The 18,238-nt window shown below is 39.9% G+C and overlaps 1 protein-coding gene across 7 annotated transcripts in view; it reads left to right on the top strand.

Annotated features, from left to right (window-relative positions):
- HPGD (hydroxyprostaglandin dehydrogenase 15-(NAD)) overlaps positions 5,459–18,238 on the top strand; it is a 55,274-nt gene continuing 42,494 nt past the window's right edge. For 4 of the 7 annotated variants that reach the window (XR_002338278.1, XM_021071975.1, XM_021071977.1 and 1 more), the window contains exons 1-4: positions 5,459–6,019; positions 6,313–6,436; positions 10,018–10,124; positions 18,077–18,173. Coding sequence is in view for 6 of the 7 variants with exons in the window: in XM_021071975.1 (XP_020927634.1) it covers positions 5,927–6,019; positions 6,313–6,436; positions 10,018–10,124; positions 18,077–18,173 (421 nt within the window). In the remaining variant the exon portion in view is untranslated. 7 annotated transcript variants of the gene reach the window in all.

Consider the following 18,238-nt stretch of genomic DNA (forward strand, 5'->3'; position numbering starts at 1 on the left):
TCGCTGATCTTCACCAATATTTCAAGAGCAGAGTGCCCGTGGTAAGAGGGGTGGTCAGGAGGGAGTCTCTGCAGCCTGTGTTCCTGGCTCCGCCCTCTTCTGTCCCAATCTCCACCCGGGCTTCTCCCATCCCCGACCTTAAGGGACTCTGTACCTACACATGCAGACGCTCCAAACTGAGGAAGAAGATCCCATGCCAGGCGGTTCTTCCCTGCCCTACTCCCATTCTTCATTTCCTGTTTTCAAGGAATTCTAAGTCTGGCTTAGAGACGGTATGGGAGGAGGAGAGGAGAGAGGGAGGGGAGGAGGGAGGCCTGGCTGGGGAGGAGCTCTCGTGTCTCCTCAAGCCCCAACCTTAAGGAAAACTTAAGGAGTCGCTTTGCAAATGCCCACAGCGATCATTCACATCAGCCCACACGAGGGGAGGGCAAGTTCTCCTGAATTCAAGTCAGGGATTCTAGACGTTTTTAAATCTGGTCCTCTGTTACATATTCTAACTCTCAGAACCAAAAACAGATTCACTGATGAGTGTTTTTCCACCTTAATTTATAAAGGCTATTAAATTGACTGCCTTAAAAACCCTAATAATTTACAAAATATGGCTAACACATATTTTAAAAGTTTCTAGGAGTTCCCATGTGGCTCAGCTCATGTCAATAGTCCCATTTCCCCAAATGTCACTAGTATCCATGAAGATTCAGGTTTGATCCCTGGCCCCACTCAGTGGGTTAAGGTTCCAGCATTGCTGTGAGCTGTAGTGTAGGTCACAGATGTGGCTGGAATCTGGCATTGCTGTGGCTGTGGTGAAGGCCTGCAGCTGCAGCTCCAATTTGACCCCTAGCCTGGGAACTTTCATATGCCACAGGTATGGCCCTAAACAGGAAAAAAAAAAAAAAATCACTATTCAATCCCGGCAAAAAGTACTGCTCAACTACTATTATCTCAAAGATAAAAAGTTTAATTTAAAAAAAATGAAAAGAAGTACCACTCAGGAGTCAGCCATACATTGAGTCAAAGCCACCTCCTTCAATTTTCTAGATAAGTGACCTTGGCCAAATTCCCTAACCTCCCCAAACCTGTTTTCCTCATCTGTAAAATGGCCACAATAATAACTACCTCACAGTTTGGTTGTGAATAATAAATGCAATTATGCATGTACAGTGCTTAGTGACAATAGTGTGTATGTAACATTTGCTATGTGCCAGTAACTGGCCTAAACACATGACTTCTATTTATTTAACTTGGTACAGTCTTCACAACAACTTTATGAAATAGTTACTATCATCATCTTCATTTTACTGATGAAGAAGCTGAGTTCAGAGAAGTTAAGTCAGTTGCCTAAGGTCACACAGCCAGTAGGTGGTGGAGCTGGATTCCAGAGGTTGTGCATTTAGCCTTTGTGGGACACCCGCCTCTGAGTAAATACCCAATACCTGCAATTGCATTCAGAAAAAATAATCCCTTTTAATTTGACTGTTAATTCATTTTGTTTTTATTTTAAGAGAACTTTGGACAACAAACTAAATAACACCTATAAATGCTTTCACAAAATTACATGAGTGATCGGTTGTTTCAGATTAATTAATTTTAGCTAAGAATTGTTTTTAATTACACAAGTTACATTAAAGATAGAATTACAGAGTCAATGTAAATGAAATTAGATGATTAATGATCACAGAAGCTGAGAAAGGTATATCAAAAAAAAACAAAACAGGGAGGAGTGGGGGATTTGTCTACTGGGTAAAGAGCACTTTTTAAAAATTTCATACATATTTTATCTTTTAAAAGAGTTATGAAACATTTCAAATACATGAATAGAGAAAATAGCAAAATGAGCAAGCAAAAGCCAGGTACCCAAGGCTCATCTTAACATAATTTTGGAAAATTCCCATCCAGGGATTGAATCCACGCCACCACAGCCACCCAAGGCGCTGCAATAACAACACCAGGTCCTTAATCCACTGTGCCACAAGAGAACTCCTTTTTTGAATGAGCATCTTAAAGGTAATTCTAGACATATGTGTATAAACTTCCTAATTTAACTCTAAGACACTTGTACATAAACACAATGTTATTAGCACATCTAACAAGAATGTAATTTCTTAAAATTATCCAATACTGTCAATAGTCCCGTTTCCCCAAATGTCATAAATGTCTTTTTTACTAAAGAGCACTTTTTTGATTTTCAAATATACTATACATAATGTCCTGTTTACTATAAAATATAAAATTTACAAACACTCTTTTTCAAAAATACCACACCCATGTATTTTTTTCCAATCTTACTTTTAATTTGTGTTACAAGGTAATCCCAATAGATGGGAATTCTCGCCATCTAGTTCAAATTTTCCTTGTTCTCTCAAACACATGGCTCATATTTATCTGCACTTTTCTGCATTCAATGTGTTTTAAGCACACCCTTTGGGTGACCCTGAACTAGATGCAAATGACACAGCTCTCCTTGAAGACACTCAGAGTTAGGCAGGTAAGTACAATAATGTGGTAGAGTTTCCACTGTAGACTTCTCCAGCTGAGTAAGAAGACAGGAGGCAACTAGACTCAGGTGAGCAGATATTGCATGGCAAAGGCCTGAGCTTGGACGGTGGCGGGGGGGGGTAGTTTTTTAGTTAATTAATTAATTTCATTGAAGTATAGTTGATTTATAATGTGTTAGTTTCAGGTGTACATCACCGTGATCCAGTTATATTATTTTTAGAATTTAGGATTTAGATTGTAAAAAGGTATTGACTATAGTTCCCTGTGCTGTACAATAGGTCCTTGTTGATTTTTTATTTTACATACCCTAGTGTGCGTCTATTAATCCCAGACTTCTAATTTATGCCTCACCACGTTACCCCTTTGGTAGCTATGAGTTTGTTTTCTACGTCTATGGGTCTGCTTCTGTTTTGTAAACATGTTCATTTATTATTTTAATTAATTAATTAATTAATTTATTTATTAATTTATTTTTAGGGCCGCACCTGTGGCATATGGAAGTTCCCAGGCAAAGGGTCCAACTGGAGCTGCAGCTGCTGCCTACGCCACAGCCACAGCAATGCCAGATCCAAGTTGCATCTTCGACCTACACCACAGCTTGCAGTCTTAACTCACTGAGTGAGGCCAGGGATGGAAACCATATCCTCATGGATATTAGTTGGATTCTTAACCTGCTAAGCTACAATGGGAACTCCTGTATTGTTTAGATTCTGTATATATGATATCATATGATATTTGTCTGTCTGACCTACTTCACTTAGTATGATAATCTCTAGACCCATACCATGTCGCTGCAGATGGCATTATTTCACTCTTTTTTATAGCTGAGTAATATTCCAGTGCATATATACACACATCTTTCTGTATGTGAGGGAAGATGCTTACCTACAGACTACTTGACGCAGGGCTGTCTGAGGGAAGCAACCAGGTCTTTTTAGCGTTAAGCAGACGTTCCTGAACTTGAGGGCACATCGGAAACACAGGGAAAGCAGATTAAACAGTAGACCTGTAAAGTCAGAATCTCAGTGGGGTAGGTTCTAACTGTAAAGCAGGACTACAAGAAAGATACAGGGTACAGAATGCCTCCAACGCCATGCCATGGAGCTGAAGCATATTAAGGGTTTTAAACATAAGAGTGTCTATAAACATGATCAGAACTGTGTTTTAGAACTTTTACTGGGAGGAGTATGGATACTGCTGTGGATTAAGAAATCTGGGGGCAAAGAAGTAATTTCGAAGTCTAACTACTATTGTCACAGGAGAAAGTAGAAGAGTCTGAACAAAGGGAGTGACCATGGAAACCAAGGGGAAGGAAAGGGATTAGGGCTTCCAACTGTGTCCTAGATCCCAGGGCTTCTTTTGTACTAAGAAAACTGTTTCTCACATTTTTCTCTATCTCATATGCATTATTTAGTAATAATCCAGAAGTAAATAGTTAGAACTAATATTGTTATTACTTTGTGCCTGGCACTGTCATAGTACTTCATGTGTATTACATAATTTTAATGTCACCAAAGTCTTATGAGAACTGCTATAAGGAATCTGAAGCCCAGGGTTGAAGCAACTTACCCAAGGCAGAGCAGAGAAAGGAGATCCAAACCTGCTTTGTCTGAATCCACAGCGGATGCCTCACCTGTCACCCACCCACCCTCTTACTATTTCCTGATCTCCCGTTCTCATGCTCATTGACTTTGAACCTGAATCATTATGCCTCCTTTCTTAAAAGAAAATCCTTATTTGCCTGCTAATCTTTCCAACTGCCATCCAGTCTATTGCTTTCCGTGTCATGTTGGTCTTGAACTCCTGCAATACTTGTTTTCTCACTGTATATTTTTCCTTCAATTTTTTTAATAATAATTTTTATTTTTTCCATTATAGCTGGTTCAATTTCAGTCATTTGGTTTCTGCACCATCCAAATTTACTGACAGGGATTACTGTTCTGAATTAGTCAAAGTATTTCCTGATCCTTCTTTCCCTGTGCTCATCAGGGTCCTTTGTATTACTAACTACTCCTTTATTCTTGAAACTTTTGTCCTCATGTGCACTGCAACACTTTGCTTTCCCAACAGGTCCCTCTGTCCTTCTAGCAGCTACTTCTCTGGCTCTTATGTTAGTTCTTTCCTGATAAAGAAAAACGGTTCTCTTTCTTCTTCTATGTTCCATGCATGCCCCTAGAGGTCAGGTTTTTGTTTGCTTCCTTTTTTTTTTTTTTCTCAATCTTTGCTGTTTCCTTTCAATATGAAGTCTTTTGCTTCAGTGGTTTACTGACATGTATTTCACACATCCTCCTGGAACATGGAAAATGCCTGCACTGCCAAGCCAGTTCCCTCATCTGCTGCCCACTGTGAGCGGCAAAGCAGTACACAAAGGATTCATTCTGCTCTTTAAGCTTTTTGCCTGACCCCCATCTCTGCAAGTGCTTAGACTTTTTTGATCATGAAAATAAATGCCAAGCAGACATTAAATTTACAGACTTAAAATTGAAGCCAGCCGGTGTTAACATGAGAGATAGAGAGACTAGGCCAGCTAAACGCATCTCAGTGCACAGCTCAAGCTCAAGTTCCTGGATGACCGGGAACCTCTGTCCCATACTTAACTCGGAGCCTCCAGAACTAGTATGACTCAACGAACAAGCATTCCATTGAACCAGCAGCTCACCAGGCTGGCAGCAACTCTGGAAGTCCTCTGCTGGCAGTGATGACAGTTCTTGCTGGGTTCTCTCAGGATGACCCATAGTTGACACTGATCTGAAACATCAGTGCCAACAAGACTCCTCAAATTCCGGAGCTTTCTGTTCAGAGCACAGTGTGCTTTTCATCTCCAATATCTACACAGTATTGTCCAAAGCACAGTTAAGAGGGGGAACAAAACAAAACAAAGATGTCAGTTACCTCTGCTCCCTCCAACCCCGCCCCATGGGCCAGGAGATGGGCATTCAGACAAAAAATTGTACCGAGACAAAAGAGCAACATCCCTAAAATTGTGCTTTCCTGTTTGTTTGTTTTTGTTTTTGAGGGATGCTGGGGTTAGGGGGAGGACCTGGGCGCAAGGGAGGAGTCCAAGCTCCCAAACCTCTCCTCTATCCTCCTTTTACAGGTAGGGGGTCTTCAGTGAACTGAAGGGAATGCTCCTTGGGGAATAAATAACCTTTCTGCTTTGTTTCCCCCATCCCCAGCTAGGCAGCCACAGGAGGAGGGGAGGCTCCGACCTGGGCTTGGCTACAAGTCAGGAAGGCAAAGATCGCCGAACCAGGCGTCACGGAGCGCTCAGGACCAGGTGACACAATCGTGAGTGCCCGGCGCTGGCTTGACAGCTTCATCCCCGCCCACTGGCAGGGGAGCGCCTCCGGCCGCACGCGCGCGCGCAGGGTCCTTAAAAGCCGCTGCAGCGCGGAGACGCCGAGTTTGCCCACCGCGCGCACGCAGCAACATGCACGTGAACGGCAAAGTGGCGCTGGTGACCGGCGCGGCGCAGGGCATCGGCCGAGCCTCTGCGGAGGCGCTGCTGCTCAAGGGCGCCAAGGTAAGCAGCGCGCGGCGCGAGAACCTCTCCTGCCCACCCGAGACCCGCCCGCCAGACGGGCCGCCAGGAGCGGGGACCGAGGCTGCGCCCCCAGCGCCTGCCGTGCCGCCTGCACAGCTGCCCCGGCTGGCGCGCTCGAGCGGACCTCGAACGCGCTAAGAGAGAACCCGAACTTGAACTGCCCGATCGATCTCAGGTCCAAAAGAGGAACCTCCTGTGGTCGATTTCCTGTCGATCTGTCCGTCTTTTTCACGAGCCGCGCGGGACTCCGATTCCTCTCCCCTTGTCTGTAGGTAGCGCTTGTCGACTGGAATTTTGAAGCAGGTGTAAAGTGTAAAGCTGCCCTGGATGAGCAGTTTGAACCTCAGAAGACTCTTTTCATCCAGTGCGATGTGGCGGACCAGGCACAACTTAGAGGTAAGAGGAGGGAATCAATCCATCTGCGCCAAGCGCGCCTTGAGCAAGCAGCAACCTGAAGGCATCCCTGGCCAGAGAACCACCCTGGGGCGGGTGGCAGGCTTCCTCCTGGAGGGCAGCTACCTCTGAGCTGCAGGAGATAGCAAGGACTGTTAGGTTTCCTCTGACAGCCCAACAGCCATAAAAAACTAAGGGGGGGAGGGAAACCAAGAATGCTTGAGAAATCCTTTTATTTTAGTCATTTGGCAGCACATAATGTAATCAAAATTCCTTGGTGTATTCCAAGACAGTGCTGCTACATTAATTATTAAATGATTGAACTTGCAGATGGAACTAGGAGAGATAAAGTCGGCTGGGTGAGTATGGCAAACAGCTTCTCCCAGAAAGCTGGAAGACACAGAGCCCAATGACAATCAAATGTGGCAGTGTTTCTCTTTGGAACATACTAGAATGCGAGGTCAAGGGTTGTCATCACAGACGTGCTGAGTGCTTTTAACCAGATGTTCTCTGGTTTTTCCTCTATGAAATGATACTTTAAAAATAATAATAGTTGTGCTGCAGTGTTAGAAATGCAAAAGAAGAGTTTCTCCTAGACTTTCCTCAATGCTTTCTGGTTTCCATCTACTGTCTTAAAAGAGACCCACCTAGTTGTGAAATATCAGGGACAGTATCAATCGGCATAGTCGATAAACAAATTTGGTCATACAGAAGCAGATTTGTGTGAAGAATAATACTTTTCTGTGGAAAAATAGGCAAGTAAAATCTTGGTATTTCACAAAGGTTCTTGGAAAAACTAAGTAAAAGGTTAGGCACATCTTTAACGACAGGACCAAAACACTTTCATAGAAGTCACTCCAGTACTTCTGTTCTTAACACACAGATGTTTGCATTTCTTTGAAAATGTTGGGCTGTTCTGTAAGAGTGAAAATAGATCGATATGTCAGAAGGGAACAAGTTACCGTTAAGGGAAATTGTTTTAAAGGAACTTATGCAATTAAAATCTGAAAATTTTATAAAGACCTATAACGTGGATTACAAGCCTAAGTAGAAGAGATCCATAAACACAGTGCGTTTAGGGGAATGCGTTTTGCCAGAGGATAAAGTTTTGCTGATCATGCATATTTTGGATTAGGGATAAAGTCATGTCAAGTCCCATCAGCCAGTGCTGATGGAATAGGAAACAGTATAGAGTATCCGAAAGCTATTTCTGTCTGAATTTATGTAGTTTCGCATGTGACATTTAACCTTAATTGTTTTGCCTCCCAGTATTTAAAATTAGTACCTTGGCTGTAAACACATTCCTTAAGGATAAGTGATTGTGGAGGAGGAAACCAGACACATAATGAGTGACTGGGAGAAGGCTTGTTGGTCATGAGAAATCCACATATTGTCTGGACATCAATGTTTATTTGCATTTTAGGAACACATGGTGTTGGCACTTCCAGTTTCGGGATTTAGTGCTGCCTGCAACTTTTAAAACTGTTTAGACATGTGGCCAAGGAGACTTCATTGAAATCTTAAAAATACAGGGGTAAAAAAGTTTTTGGAGACAACTTACAAATGAAAAAAATGCACAACAAAGAGTTTAGGCAAATTATAAAGAGTACCATCACCTACAGATGTCAGCAAGAGCATGGATTGTTAAGTTGCTTGAGCCCCAAATTCAGTCTTATATCAAAAAGAATACGCCAATGGATAACTTGGTATGTTAATGTTATAGATCGTTAAAGGTAGAGTGTAAGGAATACAACGGGCACCAGTGTAAAGAAAAGTAAAGAGGCGATTAGATGTCCGTATTTAACAAGCTAATTTCCTATAAGGTGGATGTGGAGTTCTGAAGAGTAGAACATACTTAGGATGGAAAGTAAAAATTAAGAGTTAAGAACAAGAATAGGAGTTCCCGTCGTGGCGCAGTGGTTAACGAATCCGACTAGGAACCATGAGGTTGCGGGTTCGGTCCCTGGCCTTGCTCAGTGGGTTAATGATCCGGCGTTGCTGTGAGCTGTGGTGTAGGTTGCAGACGCGGCTCGGATCCCGCGTTGCTGTGGCTCTGGCGTAGGCCGGTGGCTACAGCTCGGATTCAACCCCTAGCCTGGGAACCTCCATATGCCGCGGGAGCGGCCCAAGAAATAGCAACAACAACAACAACAAAAAAAAGACAAAAGACAAAAAAAAAAAAAAAAAAAAAGAACAAGAATATTCCTTAGATGTTTTCTACTCGAGGACCTTTGCTGGACTCAATTTGAGATCTAAAGAAGCATTTGAAACATTCTTTGAAAAAGTAAATAGTTTTTAGTTTGTTGTTTTCCCCTCCAGTACAGTAAAGGGTACATGTTAGAAAGTCTTGGCAATATTTTTGACAGTTAATTTGCATAGTAATTTATTCATTTGGCAGCCGATTAATCCATGCCCTCCTTTATATCTAGTGATTGTTAATAATTCTTTAATTTTATTTCAATCAAAATAAAGTTTGTGTGGATCTATTTTTTTTTTTTTCTTTTTTGGCCACACCTCTGGCATGTGGAAGTTTCTGGGCCAGGGATCAAACCCACACCACACCAGCAACCCTCGCTGCCACAGTGACAATGCCAGATCCTTAACCCACTGAGCCACTAGAGAACTCCTGTGTGGAACTTCAGGCCTCAGAATCTATTCAGACTTTACCTTGGCTGAACATAGTTTTTATACAAACTAGCAATACAAAGCATCATCACATACATAGAAATGGCATACAAATAAATCACATACAAAGAAATGGCAAAAATCAAAGTTGCAATAACCAAATAAAATCAACTGAATGAAAAGCAAACAAACTTTTACTTACTAGGATATCAAAATACACTGAAATGACCATAATGGCTCTCAATTCCCAGACATGTAATATAACACATCATGAACATAACATAGCTTACTTTTAAAAGGATGCTTGTCATAGTCTTAGCCACAGAATTTCAGTAACTTCCTAGGGACACTGTTTCTGGCTGTCCAAGCTGACTGCCAAGAGCTCTTAACATAGTTCTCTCAAGTTTACTGTAATGAGTTGCTACTTCCAAAACTTTAAAGTGTAGACACATCAACTACAGAGCTTACTAAAGTTAAGATTCTGCTCTGTTGGTCTGTGGTGGCCGCAGAGTCTTCATTTCTAACAGGTTCACAGGTAACGCTGCTGATTCACTGGAGAAATGAGGCAGTAGGCCACAGTCTAAAAGTGTACCTTGGGAGTTCCTGTCGTGGCGCAGCAGAAACGAATCCGACTAGGAACCATGAGGTGGCAGGTTTGATCCCTGCCCTTACTCAGTGGGTTAAAGATCTGGCGTTGCCGTGAGCTGTGGTATAGGTCACAGATGCAGCTTGGATCTGGCGTTGCTGTGGCTCTGGCATAGGCTGGCAGCTGTAGCTTTGATTAGACCCCCGGCCTGGGAACCTTCATATGCTGCAGGCGTGGCCCTAAAAAGAAAAAAAAAAAAGTGTACCTTTCATGAAGAAGGTGGCTAAATTAGATCATTTCTGGGCATAGACTGTGATAAATGTATCTATGGAAAGTAAGAACATACCTATAGTGACTTTTTCTTTTTCATTAGATACATTTAGGAAAGTTGTAGATCACTTTGGAAGACTGGACATTTTGGTCAATAATGCTGGAGTGAATAATGAGAAAAATTGGGAAAAAACGCTGCAGATTAACTTGGTAAGCTGTCTTAGACATGTTTATTGTCTACAATTATTTAATAAGATGATGTTTTAAGAGGAAAAGGGTTTTTTTTTTTTTTTCTCATGGAAACAGTACAATGACCTACAATATAGAGAAAGGGAAGTTACAAAAAGCTAGAAAAAAAAGCATTTCCTTTTTCAAATAGGAAGACATTTGAGGTTTTTCATTATGAAAATGTTTCTTAAAATGTTAAAAGGAAATATGAGGGGAAAAAAACATAGTTTATTGCATAACTTAGGAGTTGGCAGCCATGGCCCTCAGGCCAAACTAGCCTGCTACCTCTTTTTGTATGACCTGCAAGCTAAAAATGGGCTTTACATGTTTTAACAGTTGAAAATAATTTTAAAAAAAAGAAAAGAAAAAATGAAATATATTACATGAGGCATTCAAATTTCAGCGTCTATAAAGTTTTATTGGGGAGTTCCCTTGTAGCACAGCATGTTAAAGATCCAGCTTTGTCACCACAGCAGCTTGGGTTGCTGCTGTGGCGTGGGTTTGACCCCTGGCCTGGGAACTTCCACGTGCTGTGGGTGTGACCAGAAAAAAAGTTTTATTGGAGCACAGCCATGGTGATTTATTTACATGCGATCTCTGGCTATTTTGATGCCACAACGGTAGAGTTGAATAATTGTGACAGAAGTCTTATGATGTGCAGTGCCTAAAATGTTTACCATCTGATCCCTTATAGAAAAAATATGCCAATAATATTTTTTATTTCTTAAAAAATAAATCTTAATTTAATTCCAGGACTGTAGGAGCAAACAAAGATAAAGTGACCATGGGACTTTGTAATTATTCAAATTTTTATCCTGAATATCAGGGGGTGTGTGTGTGCATGCACGTGCACGTGTGTGTATAATTTCCACAATGTTTGATGATTATCTAGCTCTTATTTGAATTGTAAAAATGGAGAATTAGGAAATAAACTTTGTTTTATTCATTGCATCACAAGTTTGATGGTTATCCTATTTTATAAACATACTTGATAGAAGATATTGAGGATGAGCAGAACTCACTTTAACTAAAGCCAAATGTCAGAGCTGGGCTGGGCATGGGGTCACCCTGGCTTCGGTGAGGTCATTTAGTAGTCATACAAAGCAGGCATGTGTAAAGGACAGGGGGGCATGGTGTGTGTGTAAGTTTAGAGGGAGTGGTCCCTCCTTCGTGAGGTGCTCCTATGAGATGACAAACTCTTTAAAAACAGGAACCACGTTATGTTTTTCCTCATTCTCCCTTCAGTGGTCAACACAATATCTTGAAGATAATGCTTGGTCAAGAAATATTGAGTAGTGACTTAACTGTAATAACTTGATAGGAGTAATGAGAATTATACTCACTCACACACAAAAAAGCTGAATCTATCAGCACCACTTTGACAAGGTAGAGTTGCTTCCCATACTTGATAGATGCCTGAAATCCTTTGACCCAGAACAAAAGGTACTGTTTTAAAGTTTAAATACCCTCCTTCTAGGTCTTTCTAAAATTTGTCTCAAGTGTTCCTGGATATTATTATATTTCATAATAACTTTAAAACCTATTTGTCAAGTGTCTCTCAAAATCTTTCTTGTGTGTGTTTTAGAGACCTTAATTGAGACAACTCTAATTTTCTTCCACTTTAGGCTAGCAACTTGAAATAAAATGAAATAGTTTCCTACTGTGAACCATATACTTCTTGGCTAAATCTTACTTTATAATGGTATAACAATGGCTAAGATAGCATTGAAGTTCCTCGTTAATACCCAATTTAAGTTTATATTTGTATCTCTCTGTTATAAATAATAGGAGCTTATAATTTTTTCTTAAAATATTTCCATTTGGTTTGGATGTCAGTTACTTATTTGCTTACTTTTATCTTCTGGATCTGTCCATTTCTGAATAGAATATCATATCTCAAATGATAAGTGTCAGTTCGCCTACCTCTTGGAGCAATTCTGTCAGTGTGAACTCTATAGTATAAACCTATAATATTCAAAGCATAAATTGATGGTGATTATAATTTGTTGACTTTAGTTTTTTTTTTTAAATCGTAGCCCCATTTTCTTTTCTTTTTTTTTTTTTGTCTTTTTTGTTGTTGTTGTTGTTATTTCTTGGGCCGCTCCCGCGGCATATGGAGGTTCCCAGGCTAGGGGTTGAATCCGAGCTGTAGCCACCGGCCTACGCCAGAGCCACAGCAACGCGGGATCCGAGCCGCGTCTGCAACCTACACCACAGCTCACAGCAATGCCGGATCGTTAACCCACTGAGCAAGGGCAGGGACCGAACCCACAACCTCATGGTTCCTAGTCGGATTCGTTAACCACTGCTCCACGGCGGGAACTCCACGTAGCCCCATTTTCAACCTGTGATCTTTGATTCATTTTATATTTTCAGATATAAAATTGTTTTCCTGTGTATTCTTTTGACTCACATTTACCTAGGCCTGTCTATTTCTATTTATTTTGAAAGTGTAAGTAACTTTTAATGTTAATTTTGTCTCTCGCTAACAATGTGAGATTTATTTTTTAAATCACATCTAGAAACATCTGCTTTTTATATTTGTGAATGTAAGCCACTCAGATTTATTCTTCCTCTTCTGTTAGGATCTATTTCTTCCACTTTTGTTCATTCTTTATGTTTACTAGGTTTTCTTTTTGTTTATGTTCTTTTTCCATTCTTGTCTTAAATTCCATTGGACAGCTTTAATTTTCTTTAGCTGATAAGAAAACTGTACATTTTATATTTAATCTTTGGTGGCTACCGTTGACTTGTTATGAATCATACTTCATTACATCCTTTGGTTGTCAGATTAAAAAAAAATATTTTTAATATGCCCCCAATTGGCAACTGCAGGAATTTTTAAGAATACGTTTTTGTGAATTTATGCCACTCTCCAAAACCACATAAAGTGACAGGAATTTTTTGTGCCAGTAAAAAAGCAGAAAATCACAGAGTAGCTCTCTCCTTTGAGCCTCATGCTATTTTTAGTTTTGTCAGTAGAGCTACAGATGTTTTATAGATAAAGGTCACTAGGGTGTAAAGTTCCTGTGTTCAGTGCCTACCTAATGGGCCCCTACTGTGTCTTTTCTCTGAGAAATCAGCTGTCAGAAAACATGATTCAAGTTCATACAAAGAAACATGAAAATAGTGAAGAGATTACCACAAGGCAATGGGATTCGAATTATCTGTCTTCGTCCAGCAGAGAGGGCATGTTTGCTTTAATGTAATAAATATATAAGTGAATAAACACCTGCTTCAAGCTGGAAAGTTCTTACATTATCTGCAGATAGAAAATTCTGGAAGACAGGAATTTTATTTGTCCCTTTTGGTTACAACACACTCTTCTGGATTCTTCCACATTGAAATATAGCTGGCCTTTATTTTTCTTTGCACTCTGCTGACAAAGGCCACTCCTTAGCTTAACTCCAGAGACTGATGGCATTTACTTAATATTACATAGAGAACAAGACCTAACCTTTGTTACCCACATATAACTTAAAAACAAGTTACTTCCCCTCCTACCTAAAACACCCATTGCAAAAGTAGATTAGAGTCTGACCAATCATTGTCTTTCTAACTTGGTTATCTCTCTTAGTATAATGCAAATATTTGTGTGTGGTTTGTATAATATTTTTTTCAACTCTGCGCTGGATGTAAGTTGCCTTCTTATACAATTCCATGTGTGTTCTTTTACGTTTTTTCACGTCCTTGTTCATGTCAGAGAGTAACTGCTTAGTTAAAGGACTTCATCACACGTCTGTCCATCTTCTGAAATCTTATACCACATAATTTATACCCTCCGTAGGGGGCTTCTCCATTTTAAAAATTTTATTAGCATTCTTGCTATACGTGTACCACTGATGCTAGTATACTGTAAGTTCTCTCAAGATTGTTTTGTAGACAGAGGAGCTGTTCAGTTAAAATGTATGGGAAAAGTAAACTTCCGCTCTCTGATATTTTGCATACATGGATATTCACTTCCGTGTTTCAGTACCCTGTTCTAAGGGTTTCCTAATTCATCAGTGTTGCAAACAGTATAGTGTGTCCTTCCATTTTCGCTCCTTCCTGCACAAGAGCTACATTAAACCTCTTCCCAGGCTTTTGTTTCCATTAAGACCTTCCGTGCTTCCTCCTCAGTCTGAAACTAGCTGGTAGCTGCCTTATTTATAGTTGCTCATGCTCACGGGGAATATTTAGGAAGGAATGAGTCTTGGCATAACCATCAAAGACTCAAACTCTTATGTCTGGCCATTGGGAGGAAGTAGATTTAACTTTGACTGTTGAGAAGTCAGTTTGGTAATGTATTTCTTTTACTTTTTGAAATTTTTCATAAACCTGAATAGTCTGTTCCCATTCATGTGGGATTTATAACAGAATCTGGATATGTGACTGACTTTGTGACTGACTTACATTGACGCTCTTAGTATATTCAAATAAAAATTAAACAAAAGAGATGGCTGTTGCTGGTAATTTTTTACAAGATTTGTTTCTGACCTGAATTTAAAATTCATGGACTTGTTCTGTTTCATTTGTCTGATCTTGAAGTTCCCAGTTTGTAAAAGGATGAAGACAGTCCTCTCCCCTTGAAAGCTGCTGGTTAAGCTTCAGTGGAATAATTTGTATGAAGCATCAGGCACAGTGCCATTACCTAGGGTTCACTCAATAAATTGCATTTCTTGCCCAGATACTGATGCATTTTCTTCATTCATCCTCTCATTCTCTGTGCCCTGTATTCCTAAGGAAGAGCTGAGGAAATGGATAGAAACACTGTTGTCATATGTATTCCTTTGTCTTGGCTCCCAAGGATGTTGATTACAGCCTAAGTTAGTAACTCAGTGCTGTTATCCTTACTTAACTGTGGTATCTAAAGATCCCATTGATTTATGATAGGTAGACAAAGCTTGTTAAGTTACAAGTAGCTTCTGCAAGGAGAAAGACAATCCCATTTACCCCCTGAACAAGCAAAACTTTAAAAAGATTGAACATTGAAGAATAAAAGATGTGAAAAGATTACAGAAGAAGAAAGGTGATCTGTATTAGTATTCCTTGAGAACTTGGCTGGAGGAAAAATAAGAGTTTCATGATTTAGATGACAGAATTTAAAAAAATTTAATTACTGCCTTTCTCTCTGGCTCTTCTTCTCTGTCTCTGTCTTTCCCTCTCCCCCCTCCCCCACCCCCAGCCTGTGCCTGTGCTTTCTCCACACCTATCTTCTCTCTCTTCTCCCTTTAAATAAACACTAGCTTCGCTTAAAAAAAAAAAAAAAAAAAAAAAAAAAAAAAAAAAAAGATTCCTGGATAGTACAAAAACCATAAATAAACTAAAAGGAACTCCAGAGCAGAGAAAGATAAGATAAAGGAAATGACAAATTAGGAAATTTCAGTAGATCATCTCCACACACACACACACACACACACACAAATGTGAGGCATAAATATTATAGGAACATGTATGCTATATGTGTGTAACAGGAAGACGTGATGCCTGATAAGAGGAGTTAAATGAATTCATTTGTCCATTTATCTTTATTACTAGAGAATTAGCTCCAGGATAGGGGAATTTATGAGAGTGGTTTTAAGTTTTAGAATGCTTTAATTCATGGAAAAAAAAAAAAGCATTTTAAGAACATAGTCACAACTTCAGTATTACATATAAATTGTTTCTTCGTAACCAAAACTATTGAGTAAGCATGTGTTAATTAGGCCATTTTGTCTTCATTGAATTTTTATTTCTTCTCACTATATAAACTTAGATATTGGATTTCCTTTTTTTTTTTTTAGAGTCAAATATAAAATGTTAACTACCTTTACAAAATGAACTAAAATAATACTACAGAGTCCAGCTTTTTGGGGTTTGTAACTAGAAGATACATGTAATGTTCATTTTCTTTTTTTCTCTTAGATGCTTGATATTACAATGGCTCAATCTATAAAATGTGTAAACGTTGCCTAAAGGCAACAAATACATTTAGGAAACATTTTCATTCTGTGGTATTCTAACAATTGCTTTAATCTGCAATCTGGGATATGGAAGAGGTTGTCACAGTAAAGGAAGAGAGGTGAAAATAATCATCTATGTACAGCCAAAGCCTTAGGCCTGTCTTGTAGGTTTATCCTAAGAACACTTTCATTTGAAAAGTTACTCAGTTCTTAACCTGATGACAGATGGCAGGATAATCTCTTATCCTCTTCCATCAAAGACCAGGAACTAAATCTGGCTCAAAAAAAAAAAAAAAAAATTTAAAAACAAACATTCCCAAATTTTCTATCTGGCTGCATCTTGTGGATGTTGAAAACAAAAGCAGGTATCAGAATACCTGAGACCAGAGCATAGCACCAGCACACAAACTAAAATGCTGTTCAGACATGCTGGAGACTTGGACAGACACACTGAATTGAACTGACTTCAGTCATTCCTGCCACCTACATGTTTTCCTTCTTATATAAACCATGAATATTTTGTTTTTCCTTTTTAAATGGACTCCTGTGCAGATTTACTCCTTCCCCGTAAACCCACTCAATATCAGGCTGCCCCATGGCTTAAGTGAATAGACCCTTCAGTTTCCTTTTTTGTGCGAGAGCTACTGTGAGGTAGAGAGGTAACTGAATGCTTGTCAAGAAAACTCCAAGAGGACTTTTGAAAATAAAAAGAAGGTAACCACCAATCTACGCTCTCAGGTGCAGGCTCGTTATCATGTTATTTGTTGTATCATTTTCTTTGCTTTATTGTAAGAAGCTAAGTATTGCCGGAACTAAGATGCCAAAAGAAAATTTTCACCTTTTAAAATCATGAGGTGGGCTAGAGAGGAGTTCTTACATCTAAAAGGGAATGTCAGGTTTCAAATACCTCTCATGTCACAAGCTGTTTTCAGTGGCTAGTTCTTAAATGTTAGAATAAAACCGAGAAAGTGCCTAGCTTTGGAGATGAGTCGTAAGGCAGAGTAAGCTATCAGAAGGACAGCTGCAGGAGTGGTGGACAAATTGTAGTGATTGCATTACAAAGACCATATGCCCAGGAACAGAAACTGATTAAAACAGCTATGTGATCTCACAAGACATGAAGTTCGGGATTGCTTGACAGTGCAGCTTTTTATCTCATCGGGACCAGTTTCTTTTCCTCTCCCATCTGCCATCCTTCACGATGGTTTCTGCCTTAAAGATGCTAGCAGTATGTCTTCCTTCCTCCCATTGCACCTGTACAAAGCAATGAAAAAGGAGTAATGCAGTCATTTCCTGATTTTCTTAAGAGCAATGAAAATTTTCTCCGTAGCGTCCTCTTCCATCACCCTCTCCAACCCACACTCCACCTCTTGATTGCATCTCAGGTCTCACTGGCCAGAAACGGGCCATATACAACCCCTAAATCTGTCAGGGGCAAAGGGAAGGGGATTTCTGTGACTGAATTAGACTAACCAGTGCCTGCACTAAAGCTGGAGAGATGACCTTCCTCTTTTTTCCGTGGAGAAGTCGACACAAATGCAGAAGAGAAGAAGGAAATGAAAACTGTGTAGACATCAAGGATATTCACTGCTACATATTCCAAGAACCAAGGGACTTAAGCAACTGATTAAGGTGGAACACCTGGACAGGAGAACCACATGCTAAGACGGGTGAATAACTCTTGTGTCCGGTATTTAGGAAAGGAAAAGAAGATGTAGATTCTCGAAGGTGCAGAAAATTTAGCGAAAGTCTCAAGGCACTGTTGGAGTTTAACCTTTATCATAAAATCTCAGGTCAGACAGCGAAGTGAAGTTTTGCAGCGATGTGATCAATTCCACAAGTTTAGGCAAATGAAAGAGAATCCAATCAATGCCTGGCTTAAAAAAATATCACTTCAGAACCTTTCATTGACTATATTTGCAGGAATCTTTCTCGGGGTCGGGGATAGCAATAAAAACTTTGGTGTGTGACTCTTAAGTAAAATTGCTCTCCCCACTTATGCCCCTCGTCTAGGTTTCTGTAATCAGTGGAACGTACCTGGGTTTGGATTACATGAGTAAGCAAAATGGAGGTGAAGGAGGCATCATTATCAACATGTCCTCTTTAGCAGGTAAGGACAGTTAACATGTCAATAATGATTTCTTATTGGTAATTTATCATGTCAATAATGATTTC

The sequence above is a fragment of the Sus scrofa genome, chromosome 14, assembly GCF_000003025.6.
Source record: "Sus scrofa isolate TJ Tabasco breed Duroc chromosome 14, Sscrofa11.1, whole genome shotgun sequence".
NCBI lineage: Eukaryota > Metazoa > Chordata > Mammalia > Artiodactyla > Suidae > Sus > Sus scrofa.